This window comes from Ranitomeya variabilis, chromosome 3 (genome assembly GCF_051348905.1).
Source record: "Ranitomeya variabilis isolate aRanVar5 chromosome 3, aRanVar5.hap1, whole genome shotgun sequence".
Classification (NCBI taxonomy): domain Eukaryota; kingdom Metazoa; phylum Chordata; class Amphibia; order Anura; family Dendrobatidae; genus Ranitomeya; species Ranitomeya variabilis.
The window spans coordinates 787,961,610-787,976,645 of record NC_135234.1 but is presented as its reverse complement, the minus strand read 5'-3'; the positions used below and the strand labels follow the sequence as shown (position 1 = coordinate 787,976,645).

General features: G+C 46.0%; 1 protein-coding gene across 7 annotated transcripts; it reads left to right on the top strand.

Annotated features, from left to right (window-relative positions):
- Nucleotides 1-251: 251 nt before the first annotated feature.
- LOC143817534 (galectin-1-like) lies at nt 252-12,650 on the top strand. 7 transcript variants are annotated; one of them, XR_013224170.1, is made up of 5 exons: nt 563-623; nt 1,147-1,226; nt 4,819-4,990; nt 11,026-11,186; nt 12,341-12,478. XR_013224170.1 is itself a non-coding variant. In XM_077299025.1 (4 exons), the coding sequence occupies exons 2-4, from the start codon at nt 1,156-1,158 to the stop codon at nt 12,482-12,484; spliced, it is 387 nt and encodes a 128-aa protein (XP_077155140.1). In that variant the 5' UTR covers nt 256-458; nt 1,147-1,155; the 3' UTR covers nt 12,485-12,650. The 7 variants fall into 7 exon arrangements, 2 of the variants coding, with proteins under 2 accessions (XP_077155140.1, XP_077155139.1); XR_013224172.1 differs by lacking the exons at nt 563-623; nt 1,147-1,226 and adding an exon at nt 252-458; XM_077299025.1 differs by lacking the exons at nt 563-623; nt 11,026-11,186 and adding an exon at nt 256-458 and having other exon boundaries at nt 12,341-12,650.
- The last annotated feature ends 2,386 nt before the right edge of the window (nt 12,651-15,036 follow it).

The following is a 15,036-nucleotide window of genomic DNA, read 5'->3' as shown; positions in this document are numbered from 1 at the left end:
CCTCCTTATTTAGTACAATGCCTGCCACACTGGTCTTAATGAATCAGGGCCTATTGCCATCTACCCTTATTAGTAAAACACAGCAACATAATATCGTATAGGGAAACATTTTAATCTTTGTTCCTTTAATCTATGAGACGTAATCCACTCCTCCTCTTCCAACGGCTGCGTGAGATCGCCCTGATAACCTTAGGCAGCATCTTTTCCCCCTGGCAGTGGCTGTTGCTAGTTATTCTGAGAAGCCTGCATTGTGACAACAGATAAATGAAGGCTCATGTGAGCTTAAATCAACTACATTTCTATCAGACTTTAAAAAAGTAAAGAACTAAAAGAGTTAGAAAGTAGTTTCATAAGTAATGCAGGCCTCATCACTGTGAGTAGACCAATCCAGCACACCAGAGGTTACAGCCTAATGTGGAACTACAGCGTGTGTCTTGGCCAGGGGCTGATGCTCCTCGGTGAGTGCATTATATTATATATTATAATTGAGATTTTGTTTTAGATGATACCTTATGGGTGAGACAGGTCGCGCCCACTCCTCTGATTGGATGACTTTAAATATTTAAGGACTGAGCAGTTTTTAGAACATTTGCTTCTGGAGCAGAAGGACAATGGCAGCTTCAGTGAGTGGGTTTGGGCTGTGGGCTTTGTTTAAGGCATGTGTTAGATGATTGGGGTATATCTGAACCTTCCGCTCCCTTCATCTAGATTGAAGTTTCTTATCTAGCTACAATTCCCTCTAGAACGGGTCGACCCTATAACTGGTGGGTGACTGTAACAGTTCTCTGCTGACACCCAAGAGATGAGCATCCACCATGGTTTCAGAAGCTGCGCTCCAGACAAGATATTTAGCTCTGTATTTCCTTTGCTTCTTACCATTTTAGATGTTCAACAACTGGTGGTAAAACTTCACTGTAAATACAGCACTTTCCCCTTCCATGTATAATAAGGAGCAGAAGCTTCCACAAAACTTTCTGCAGTTTCGTATGTGATTTTATAGTGTTTTGTTCAGCAGTTGGGAGCGATATAAGGATAGCGGTGGTTTTTTGTTGTGTATGACTCAATTCTGCCATACCGTACATGTAGATTCCTCACATGATTGTGTTAACTGTTCATTCTCTCCATCTTATGTCTACTGCTATGCAGGGTGTGGTCATGATGAATCTCAACTTGCAACCAGGTCACTGTGTGGAAGTTAAGGGCTTCATCCCCCCGGACAGCAAATGGTAGTACAGCTGTTATCTGTTTAAGGCCTCAGTTAGACATCCATAAATCACTCATATCTTCTCTTTGTGATTTTTCATGGATAAAACATGTACCAATTAAAGTCTAGGGAGCTGTTCATATGTCCATGATTTTTTGCGGTCTACATGACCGCAAAAAATGAAAGCATCAAGACCACTCGTGATCAGCTCATTTACAAGTAGCTGTTTACAGGGTCTCGGCACTCCGAAAGGAGCCGGGTCGCCTTCATAGCTTACCATACACACACTGTGAAATATCTGCCAGGAGTTGCATATTTGAGATTTGCATCATGCAAGTAGTTAGGGTTCTCTAAGTACTAAAATATGTCCTATGCTTTCCCTAAACCTGAGCTGAGTGTACCAGGTTACCTTAAAAGGAATCTATCACCTACTTTTTCGTATATAAGCTGCGGCCACCGCCATTAGGAGCTTATCTAGAGCATTCTATAATGCTGTAGATAAGCCCCCGATGTATCCTGAAAGATAAGAATAACAAGTTAGATTATACTCACCCAGGGGAAGTCCGGGTCCGGCGCCTCCCATCTTCATGCAATGACGTCCTCTTCCGTGCTTCCTGTTGCGGCTCCTTAGGGTTAGGGTAGGCCCTGGGCTTCTCGTACCTTTCCTGGCGCCTGCGCACTGCAGTACTTTGCTCTGCCCTCAACAGGACAAATCAGTACGCCTGTGCAGGAGCCGCGACAGGAAAAAGGAAGAGGACGTCATCGCATAAAGATGGCAGGCGTCAGACCCGGATCGCAACGCCCATCGGACCCGGACCGCCCCTGGGTGAGTATAATTAACTTGTTATTCTTATCTTTCAGGTTACATCGGGGGCTTATCTACTGCATTACAGAATGCAGTAGATAAGCCCCTGATGGCGGTGGCCGAAGCTTATATACGAAAAAGTAGGTGACAGATTCCCTTTAAGCATTACCAATACAGCACCCACACAGCAGCATCAGTACCTATAACACTCTATGCATTTAACATTATAAAATAAAAAACGCAATAAAACAGCATGTTAATATTCCCACAACAATTGTTGTCTTCAGAGGCAGGTGTACGACAGTCCCATTTGCTCCCTTATAAATTGACAGCATGGAGGACACCACACAGTAGTACTGAGCAATGTAACTGTGAAACTGTCTCTAGCTCTGCCTGTCTGTGCTCGCTTTATCACTTTTCCCTTTATCCCTCCTCCCAACTCCCCTCTTCATAGAATGTAATGGGATATATAACCTGACACCACACTTCATACAGTGGTCAGAATTGTAAAATTTGGCTTGGTCATTAAGGTCAAAATTGGCTAGGTAATTAAGAGTCAACATTTCAGACTCTTGACCGACAAGAAAAACACACATAAATTCAAAAGTCAACAAATAGATAAGTCAATGACTCCTGGTTTACTGAAAATATCCAGACATGATAGGATTGTAGTCAACCTTCTCCTCTGATCAGTGACAGTCCACAGCATGTCTTTAAGCACAGATGCGAATGTAAGAGGTCTTCACCTTTATGACAAAACTTTGTATCATCTAGTTTGCCCAGAGCATGACCATGTTCCTTGCGAATAAATTCCACATGTAATCGAGGAGAAACAACTCGTATCCATTGGGTCCACACATGGCATCCTCTGCATTCCGTAGTTCCTGGATTAAGTCCCATTCAATCCATCGAAACTGGCACAGGTCCTTTAGTGGCCATTTCTTGTTGCAGTTATAAGTCCACTCTGGTCCTCTTCCCAAGCCAGAGTTGATGGGGTTGGACATAGTTGCGTCCGAAACCTGCTGAGCATGCCTCATCAATGGTCTGCAGGGTCTCTCTAAATGCCTTCCTGGTTGTGGAGCCCTAGATGGTGTCTGAGAAAACCAGTCCCTGCAACTCCCCTGGATCTGCCAGGCTAAGTAGTATCCCACTGCTGCCACCATAATGTGGAGACACGAGGGGTCAGTGGGTGCCAGGCCCAGATTGCTAATCTGCCCAGCCAGGCTGATGACCGGTGGGTTGGCGGCTCTGTAATACAAAGTGGGCCACCACCGCCAGCCCTTGAAAATCAGCGGTGGGGAACCTCGGCAATGCTCCAGTGGCAGCCCTATCCTGCCAGCTGCCGGCCTTTTAACCCCCTAGTGCATGCAGCGCTCATTACAGAATGCTGCGAACACACGAATGATGACGTCATTGTGGTGGGCGAGGCTAGCGCCGGGGTGGTCGGATTTAGTGCCAGGGTGGGCGGGGTTAGTGCCCAATGCTCTCCCGGCCTCCTGTGCTGGAAGAGGAGCTGCTACCAGAGAGTCCAGAGTGATCTCTGTGCTGGCAGCTCAGTGCCTGTTCTGCTGGTGATCTGTGCCCCTCAGCTATGTGCCCCAATATAATCTCGGTGCCCCATGTGATCTCTGTGCCCTCCAACTACTGTATATGCCTCCCTGTGATCTCTCTGCCTCCCAGCTATGTGCCCCCTTGTGATCTCTGTGCCCCCCTGTAATCTCTGTGGCCCCCCTGTGATCTCTGTGCCTGATAGCTATATATCCCCCTGTGATCCCTGTGCCCCCCGCTATGTGCTCCCTATGATATGTTCCCCGTGATCTCTCTGCCCCCAGCTATATGCCCCTTGTGAGTTCTGTACTCTCTCTCAGTGCCCCCCAGCTATATGCACCCCTGTGATCTCTGTGGCTCCCGGCTTTCTGCCCCCTGTGATCCCTGTGCCCCCCTGCTATGTACCCCCTGTGATATTTGTGCCCCCATGTGATCTCTGTGCCCTTCTGGGATCTCTGTACCCTCCAGCTATGTGCCTTCCTGTGATTTCTGTGCCCCCTGTGATCTTTGTACCACCCCCGGTGATCTCTTTGCCCCGTGATCTTTGTGCTCCCCTGTGATCTCTGTGCTCCCTCCCTGTGATCTTCGTGCTACCCCCCAGTGATCTGTGTGTCCCCCCCCCCGGTGATCTATGTACCTCCCTGGCGATGCCTGTCCCCCCAGTGCTGTATATCCCCCTTTTTTGTTTCCTGCTCTACTCACCGTCCGAGCCAAGGACCCGCTCCTGTGCACGCCCAATGATGGACGCACCTCAGCTGTTCATTTTTCCCCCCATCTCAGTGACCTGGGTATGTCCTAATATGGAAACTTTGTTTTATGTATGTACAACACTTGCATTATCACCCGTATACTGTATATAAACTGCTGTGTGTACATTATATAGGTGATGCTGCGACTCAGCTGTATATACATTATATAGGTGATATTGGCTGCTAAATCTATGTATAATCACTGCATCACCTATATAATGCAGAATTCACTAAACTATCTTAGACAGATGTCTGTCCAGCCTCTGTGTGAAGACTTCCATTGAAGGAGAACCCACCACCTCTTGTGGCAGCCTGTTCTACTCATTGATCACCCTGGCAAAAAGTTTTGTTCTAGGATCTAATCTGTATCTTCTCCCTTTCAGTTTCAGTGATCCGGCAACACTGTGACAGCCCTTCAGATATTTGTAGAAAGCTATTAAGTCTCCTCTTAGCCTTCTCTTTTGCAAGCTAAATATATTCTTGTGTGTAAAGGGATGTCTTCTAATTTTTAGGTTTTCAATAAATTTGGGGAAAAATGCTTCAACTATTCTCATTCACTTCAACGCTCGTTTTGACCATCAGGGAGACATCCAAAAGATAGTATGCAATTCCCTGGAGGAAAATGCGTGGGGAACTGAACAAAGAGAAGATTTATTTCCCTTCCAGCAAGGGTCAGAAACCACGGTGAGAGACTGAATACTTTTTGGGGAGACCATTTTTATATCTGTACTACATATATGAGGTGGTTGCTGGGTTTATGATAATTTTCAGCTCTTGTTGGGTTAGAAGGCATTAGGCACAGTATATATTTCATCAGAACCTTATGTTTGGCAAATACATTGTTAAAAACTACATATATATATTCCACTGGCGCTAGACACAAGGTTCTTTGGGGGTTCTAGGTGCCTGTTTGGGTGACAACAACCACCTGTTGTCAAGAAGTAAAAATTAGAATAAAAATAGTGAAAGTCCAGTCGCTGGTAAAGCAAATCCGCAATAAAAAAAAGAACGTATATCCTCACATAGAAGTATTATTATTATTATTTATTGTTATAGCGCCATTTATTCCATGGCGCTTTACATGTGAGGAGGGGTATACATAATAAAAACAAGTACAATAATCTTGAACAATACAAGTCATAACTGGTACAGGAGGAGAGAGGACCCTGCCCGCGAAGGCTCACAATCTACAAGGGATGGGTGAGAATACAGTAGGTGAGGATAGAGCTGGTCATGCAGCGGTTTGGTGGATCGGTGGTTGCTGCAGGTTGTAGGCTTGTCGGAAGAGGTGGGTCTTCAGGCTCTTTTTGACGGTTTCGATGGTAGGTGAGAGTCTGATATGTTGTGGTAGAGAGTTCCAGAGTAGGGGTGATGCACGAGAGAAATCTTGTATGTGATTGTGGGAAGAGGAGATAAGAGGGGAGTAGAGAAGGAGATCTTGTGAGGATCGGAGGTTGCGTGCAGGTAAGTACCGGGAGACGAGGTCACAGATGTATGGAGGAGACAGGTTGAGGATGGCTTTGTACGTCATGGTTAGGGTTTTGTACTGGAGTCTCTGGGCAATGGGGAGCCAGTGAAGGGATTGACAGAGGGGAGAGGCCGGGGAATAGCGTGGGGACAGGTGGATTAGTCAGGTAGCTGAGTTTAGAATAGATTGGAGGGGTGCGAGAGTGTTAGAGGGGAGGCCACAGAGCAGGAGGTTACAGTAGTCGAGGCGGGAGATGATAAGGGCATGGATTAGGTGTTTTGCAGATTCTTGGTTTAGGAATGTATGGATCCGTGAAATATTTTTGAGTTGAAGGCGGCAGGAAGTGGAAAGGGCTTGGATATGCGGTTTGAAGGAGAAATCAGTGTCAAGGATTACTGCGAGACAGCAAGCTTGTGGGACTGGAGAGAGTGGGCTGCCGTTTACTGTAATGGATAGGTTCGTTTGGGGGGTCGCGTGAGATGGGGGAAAGACGATGAATTCTGTTTTGTCCATGTTAAGTTTTAGAAATCTAGCGGAGAAGAAGGATGAAATAGCGGATAGACAGTGAGGGATTCTGGTTAGTAGGGTGGTGATATCTGGTCCAGAGATGTAGATCTGTGTGTCGTCAGCATAGAGATGATACTGAAAACCGTGAGATTCTATGAGCTGTCCCAGGCCAAAAGTGTAAATGGAGAAGAGCAGGGGCCCTAGAACTGAGCCTTGCGGGACTCCAACAGATAGATGGTGAGGTGAGGAGGAGGTGTGTGAGTGGGAGACGCTGAATGTCCGGGCAGTTAGGTATGACGAGATCCAGGATAGGGCCAAGTCTGTGATGCCAAGGGATGAGAGGGTCCGCAGTAACAGGGAATGGTCCACTGTGTCAAAGGCAGAGGACAGGTCCAGGAGGAGGAGGATAGAGTAGTGTTGCTTGCTCTTGGCGGTTAATAGGTCATTGGTGACCTTAGGGCAGTTTCAGTGGAGTGGTGTGACCGGAAGCCTGATTGTAAGCGGTCGAAGAGGGAGCAGGAAGATAGATGGGAGGACAGTTCAAGATGGACGTGTTGTTCCAGTAGTTTTGAGGCATAGGGGAGAAGTGATATAGGGCGATAGCTCGATACAGAGTTTGGCTCAAGAGAGGGCTTTTTGAGGATAGGTGTGATTGAGGTATGTTTAAAGCTTGAGGGGAAAACACCAGTTGTTAGTGATAGGTTGAAGAGACGGGTTAGGGTTGGGATGAAGACTGTGGCGAGGTTTGAGATGAAGTGGGATGGGATTGGGTCAAGTGCACAGGTGGTGAAATGCGATCTTGAGAGTAGAGTGGAGAGTCGGTCTTCTGTAATGGTGGAGAAGTTGGTTTTGGAGGTGGAGGGCTGGGTAGTTGGAAGGAAGGGCTCTGGGGGTTGTCGACTAAAACTGTCTCTGATGTTCCCAATCCTCTGCTTAAAAAATGAGGCAAAGTCTTCAGCTGAGATGATTGGGGAGGGAGGAGGTGCTTGGGGACGGAGGAGAGAGTTGAAGGTGTTGAATAACTGTTTAGGGTTGTGAGACAGTGAAGATATGAGAGATGAGAAGTAGGTTTGTTTTGCTGTGGCGAATGTGGTCTTGAAAGTAGTGAGGGACTGTTTGAATGCAATGAAGTGCTCGTTGGAGTGGGATCTTTTCCATCTCCACTCAGCAGCCCTGGAAGCTCTCCTCAGTTCTTTGGTCAGGCTGTTGTGCCAGGGCTGTCTGTTGACTTTGCGAGCTTTGGTATGTGTGAGAGGGGCAAGAGATTCCAAAGCTACAGCTATTGTGGTATTATATAGAGCGGCAGCTTCATCCGCATTGTGTAGGGAACTTATGTTGAGGGATTCAGAGAGTGAGTGTAGATCAAGGTGTTTAAGATTTCTGCGAGGGTGTGCAAGTTTGTGGGGTGGGGATTGTAGACAAGGAGTGGAGAGGGAAGAGAATGTGAGTAGATTGTGGTCAGAAAGAGAAAGAGGTGAGTTAGAGAGGTTAGATAGGGAGCAGAGGCGGGTGAAGATGAGGTCCAGTGTGTGACCATCTTTGTGAGTGGCTGCAGAAGACCAGTGAGTGAGGCCAAAGGAGGAAGTGAGAGATGGAAGTTTAGTGGCAGCTGAGAGGGAAGTGTCAATGGGTATGTTGAAGTCACCCATGATGATAGTGGGGATGTCCACAGAAAGGAAATAAAGTACCCAGGTGGTGAAGTGGTCAAAGGTGGTGGTGGCTGGCCCTGGGGGGCGGTAAATGACAGCCACTTGGAGGTTGGAGGGGGAGTAGATGCGCACAGAGTGCACCTCAAAGGAAGGGAGGGTAACAGAGGGTGGCAGTGGGATTGGGGTGAAGGAGCAGTTATCTGACAGGAGAAAACCAACTCCTCCACCATGCTTGCTGCTGGGGTGGGGTGTGTGAGAAAGGTGGAAGCCACCATACGAAAGTGCAGCAGGAGAGGCTGTGTCAGAAGGGGTTAGCTGAAAGGCATACCATGTGAATGCTAGGAGCAGAGGAAAGTCTGTGTGGAAAGTTGGGTGATGTACTATATGCACTTCATAGACAGACAAGGCAGGAGAGCAGGCTGGAGAGCTGGGTGCAAGAACATACCTGTAGGAAGAATAGACATGCTGGTTAGAGTGCAATGGTGGCAGATAGCAGGGCACAGTCTGTATACATCCTTCTGGTTTTAATTCTACATAATCTTCACACTTCTAGGACACACTTATAGGAATCACACTGCAGACTAAAGTCATTGCAGACTTGTGCTATGCAATATATGTACAACTAAGTGCATTCAGGTGTGAAGCAGAGAGGAGTGGTCTCTGTTCATCTTGGTCAGAGAATTAAGAGTGGACCAGATGCATACAATCAAGCCAAAGTAAACAAGGTCATAAATAACACTGGGGTAAGCTGGGGTTAGCTGAAAGGCATACCATGTGAATGCTAGGAGCAGAGGAAAGTCTGTCTGGAAAGTTGGGTGATGTACTATATGCACTTCATAGACAGACAAGGCAGGAGAGCGGGCTGGAGAGCTGGGTGCATGAACATATCTGTAGGAAGAATAGAGATGCTTGTTAGAGTGCGATGGTGGCAGACAGCAGGGCACAGTCTGTATACATCCTTCTGGTTTTATTTCTACATAATCTTCACACTTCTAGGACACACTTATAGGAATCATACTGCAGACTCTGTATCAGTATACAGTATACAGGAAAATTCCGCTCCTGGAACTACGCTGTGGGAAAGTATATTAAATTGCATCAGAAGGTGGGAGATGTGGAAACAACTAGGTCCTCACAGCGGTGTGCCAGTGGAGTCCAGTGAATTTCCAGAGGTACAAAATGGACACAAAAAATTACTTCTCTGCCCATTAACCCCCTCATTGCACACAGCTGCTCAACCATGCCACTGGTCACGTGACTGCTTCTGATGGAATGACCGCAGTATTTAAAGTGCTCAACTGAGCAGGGCTGCAACTATCCCTGAGGAAGAAAACCGTTATCTCCCGAAATGCGTCAGATTGAGAGCCTTACATTAGCCGATAGACCTGACCATAGGTACGGGAGTGACGTCACTACCTTAACTAGTAGCGGTATCCACCACGCAGGTCAACCGGCAGTGATTCGTGCACGCTTGCCACCGGCCGGTGCAGCATTCATTCACTATCTGTCACGGGAGACCTAGGTAGGAAAGAGCTAATAACCCGGGCCCCTGCGATTTCCCTCAGACTAGGGAAACCCTGACTGACCCTCTCCCAGAGTTTACACTGATGGTGTGCATGTCTGGGCCTCCACCCTCGCCCTATCTCCTGTTTCAACCCTAGGCTGAAACCACAACCCACCACCCAGTGAAGAGTCCACACTCCAATACCCACAGTTAGCACAGACAAGGATAACGGAAAAATAAACACCACGCCGCAGTCACTCAGGAATACACTATAAATGCAAAGGGCAAAACAAATACAAATATGGGAAGGAGAAAATAAGACAAAGGGAAATACACCACCAGCAACAATACTCCAACTACTTAGCTCACCACACCAGACCGAGATAACCACGCACAAGACAGAAGCTATAATCGGCGACGCCCAATGATCAGGAGAACTATTTAAAGGCAGTGGGCATGGCCCAGCTTCCAATCCGAGCACCAGGTAAATTAACCCCGGAACAGCTAGATAAAATCTAGCCGACGCCAATGAGCGCATAGTGGACAAAAGCGGAATTACCGCTGTCTGTCGGACAACCTGGTCTGAACAGCGTCCGACATGACACTATCACTGCCCAAATGAAGCCCCTTCTAGCACTTTTGAACTTCATCATAATTGTTATCCTTGGACCAACATGAAGCAGGTCAGTGGATAATGTCCGCTGGTGCGATCGCCTGCTTGAACTAGCAGCACAGTGTAATTGACACCACCGCACCCAGCTTTCCACAGCAGTCCTCACGGTGTGCCTTTCCTAACCTCTAGTGCACCCAGCTTTTCCAACATTGATTGTTACCCATTTTCTCTTTACAACCGGCGCATCATCAGCAGCACAGCCAGATTGCTACCACCACACCCGGCTCTCTACAGCATTCATTATGGTGTGGTTCTCCTAACAGCCAGTGCACCCAGCTTTCCCAATAGTGGTCGCTATCCATCTTCCTTCTACAACCAACGCACCGTGCCAGGAACAACTTACATTAATCTAATTCCTTTATTGCAACCAATTGCATGGTACAAAATATCACTTTTAGTAGTGGCACTTAAGGCACCAGATCATTGGTAAAATTCACTGGGGTAACCCAGGGACCCTATATATATTTTATTCGAGTCATTATATACAATTTTTCGTAAAACCTCAGTATTCATGGAACTTTGCAAAAAATAAGTGGGTTTAGGATTGCAGTTTGGGCACTCGGTCTCTACAAGGTTTGCCGTCACTGGTATAGAGGGTCTGGCAGTACTTTATACTCCTGGAATTTCACCGAACTTTTGGCATTATTACTGGCACACCGCTGCCCTAATTTATACCCTTATTGTGTGGACCTAGTCGTTTTTGCACATCTTCCACCTTCCGGTGACATTAAATGTATTTTCCCACAGCGTGGTTTCAAGAACGGTATTGCTACTTGAACCAGCAGCACAGTTAGATCGATACCACCGTACCCAGCTTTCCACAGCAGTCATTATGGTGTGGCTCTCCTAACAGCCAGTGCACCCAGCTTTCCCAACATTGATCTACATATTTTCTCTTTACAACCAACGCATCATCAGCAGCACAGCCAGATTGCTACCACCACACCCGGCTTTCCACAGCAGTCATTATGGTGTGGTTCTCCTAACAGCCAGTGCACCCAGCTTTCCCAATAGTGGTCGCTATCCATCTTCCTTCTACAACCAACGCACCGTGCCAGGAACAACCTACATTAACTAAGGTAATTCTTTTATTAATTACATGGTATAAGTATTGCTTTTAGTAGTGGCACTTAAGGCACCAGATCATTGGTAAAATTCACTGGGGACCCAGGGACCTCAAATATATTTTATCTGAATCATTATATACAATTTTTTGTGTCCATTTTGTACTCCTGGAATTTCACCAGACTATCGGCGACACCACTGGCACACCGCTGCCCTAATCTATACCTATATTGTGTGGACCTAGTTTTTTCCACATCCAGAGAGGATTTAAAAAGATATAAATAAACTGGAGCAGTGGGCAGCAACTAACAGAATGGTTTTTAACAATGAAACATGCAAAGTACCACATCTGGGCAATAAAAATGAAAAAAGCATATACAGAATGGGAGGAATAGGGCTAAGCAACAGCAAGTGTGAAAAAGACTTGGGTATACTAATTGATCATAAACTGAACATGAGTCAACAGTGTGATGCAGCAGCAAAAAGGGCAAATGCAATTCTGGGATGTATTAACAGAAGCATACAGTCTAGATCACGCAAAGTCATTATTGCCCTCTGCTGCTTTTTGGTCGCGTGTTTCACATGGGCTTCGTCGGGGGGGCGAAGCCCACACGAAACGCGCGTTGGGGCTGCACACACGGTGTCCCCAAGTGGAGATTATGGGTAAGAGCAGTTTTTAGCATGTATCAGGGTGATCCAGTTCTCTTAAAGTGGTACACACATGTGTTACTTGGATCAAATGTTATTTTTGTGGTGACGCCCCTTTTTTTCTTTACCATCCTTTTCTGTGCTGCACCTTTATTTGATTTACCAATTTCTTATAAGCACTTGCACTTTTAATTACCCTGCTGCAATTTTCTGCTCCTTCCTTCCACTATAATAGAGGTGGACCCTGTGTTTTACACCTGTGATGTCATTTATTCAACTTTGTCTTTGACTTGTTTACTGTTATGTTTTTGTTCTGTTTTGCATGCCTTTTTGAATAAATTTTGATACTATTTTATGTTATGGGATATTTTTGTGCTCTTTCTCTTTTTGGTAACGAGAGCTTAGAGTTGTGCACTATTGAGCCCTATATGCAATGTATTCTCACAGAGGCATATGTCACACTTTCATAGGAGGTGTAAGTTGGGGGATCTGACCGGTTCTGTTTTTGCTGTGTTCGCAGGTTTGCTTTGAGTACCAGGCAGACAAGATTAATATAAAGTTGCCTTCAGGAGAAGAGTTCTCATTCCCTGTACGCATGGAGCTGCCTGATGTTTCGTTCCTCTCCCTGGCAGGCATTCAGTTCAAGTCCATTACATCTGAGTAGTGACTAGTGGATCTAGCAAATTGCTTGTCCATGCACTCAGCCTAGAATACAATACTGTGGTTTCTCACATAGTAGCATTATGTTGGCAATACCTCTGGTATTGGATTCACACTCAGCGCTGTCTATGCTGCTTATGAAATGAATAATAAATTCCTGCAATGCATGAGTATCTCCAGCAGATGTGACTTTTTTTGAGTTTGGGAATGAATAACTTGTGCACAGTGACATTACTATCCTTATTGCTCTACTGCAGGATACAAGGTACTGCCAGACCCTCTATACCAGTAACAGCGAAGCTTTTAGAGACCGAGTGCCCAAACTGCAATCCAAAACCCACTTATTTTTCACAAAGTTCCCTGAATACTGAGGTTTTAGATTAGAAAGACATCTCATACATTAACGCGCTATAGAGTCAATATCAAAGGGGCAGCATGGTGGCTCAGTGGTTAGCACTGTATGGTGGCTCAGGGGTTAACACTGTTGCCTTGCAGCGCTGGAGTCCTGGGTTCAAATCCCACCAAGGACAACATCGGCAAGGAGTTTGTATGTTCTCCCCGTATTTGCGTGGGTTTCCTCCGGGTTCTCCGGTTTCCTCCCACATTCCAAAGACATACTGATAGGGAATTTAGATTGTGAGCCCCAACAGGGACAGCGATGATAATGTGTGTAAAGCGCTGTGGAATATGTTAGCGCTATATAAAAATTAAGATTATTATTATTAAATCAAAGAGCTTGTAAGTGCTGCCCTCCAAGCCTAAGATACCAGCCACCGATTGTAGTGAAGGTGTGCTCTTGAGAAAGGAGAGGATTTTAAAAAAAAAGTAAATTTTCAAAGTTGTGCGATTGTAACCAATCATCATGATGAGAACAAATCCTTGAAGGCAGGGATATCAAACTCAAATACACAGAGAGCAAAAGTTAAAAGCTTGTAGAAAGTTGCAGGCCAACCTTGATATTTGTTAAAAAAAATGTCTACAGTTGAGGAAGTTTCTCTTTATCAAATAAAACGATTAACTTTTGGAATTATAGTGAAATAATATAATATGTTCTGTAGCAGCAGTAAAAAGCAGATGGCCCATGGCCTAATGTAATCTATATATATAATTGTCTAAGGGTACTTCCGTCTGTCCTTCTGTCTGTCTTCGTTATTCGTTCGCTGATTGGTCTCGGCAGCTGCCTGTCATGGCTGCCGCGACCAATCAGCGACGCGCACAGTCCAGAAAAAAATGGCCGCTTACTCCCCGCACTCACTGCCGGCGCCCGCATACACCGCTCACACAGGGTTAATGCCGGCGGTAACGGACCGCGTTATGCCGCGGGTAACGCACTCCGTTACCGCTGCTATTAACCCTGTGTGTCCCCAACTTTGTACTATTGGCGCTGCCTATGCGGCATCAATAGTACAAAATGTAATGTTAAAAATAATAAATAAAAAAAAAAAAACCTGCTATACTCACCCTCCGCCGCCTTTCTCGCTCCTCGCTACGCTCCCCGGACCGCTCCATTACAAGCGTCAGCTTGCGGTCCGGTCCCGTCCCAGGGCTGGTGTGCGACGTCTTCATAGGTCCTGCTCCCACCAGCCCTGGCACTTGCAATGGAACTCGGCTTCAGGAAAATGGCCGCCGCGATCTCGATCTGCGCACGCGCAGCATCCAGCGGCCATTTTCCTGAAGCCGACCACTACCATCTGCACAGGATCCCAGGAAGAGAAGAGGCAGGACGCAGAGGAGCAGCGACAAGAATGGTGAGTATGATACACTACAAGGGGCCCTCGGATCGTTAGGTGAGTATGTTTATTTTTTATTTTTTGGCCCTATACGTGCCTCGGTAATATACTACGTCACTGGGCAATATCCTACGTGGCTCTGCTGTATACTACAAGGCTGGGCAATATACTACGTGGCTGGGCAATATACTACGTGGCTGGGCAATATACTACAAGGCTGGGCAATATACTACAAAGCTGTGCAATATACTATGTGGCTCTGTGCAATATACTACGTAGCTGGGCAATATCCTACGTCGCTGTGCTGTATACTATGTAGCTGGGCAATATACTACGTGACTGGGCAATATACTACGTAAATGGGCAATATACTACATGGACATGCATACTCTAGAATACCCGATGCGTTAGAATCGGGCCACCATCTAGTATGTAATAACAAAGGATAAAAAAACCCTCGAATAAAACAGATAATAAAGTATGATGCAAGCAAAAGTGCCCCCAAACACAGTATGATACCCCCATCGTGAACTCCTCCACACGCACAGTATGATGTACCCCCCACCCTCACTTCCCCGAACAAAGAATGGTGACCCCACCATAGTATGATTCTCCAACTGTAATCACCACACAGCCCTCCATACAGTACAGTGGGTATGGAAAGTATTCAGACCCCTTTACATTTTTCACTCTTTGTTTCATTGGTAAATTCAAAAACGTTCATTTTTTTCTCATTAATGTTCACTCTGCACCCCATCTTGACTGAAAAAGAAACAGAAATGTAGAAATTTTTGCAAATTTATTTTAAAAAAGAAAAACTGAAATA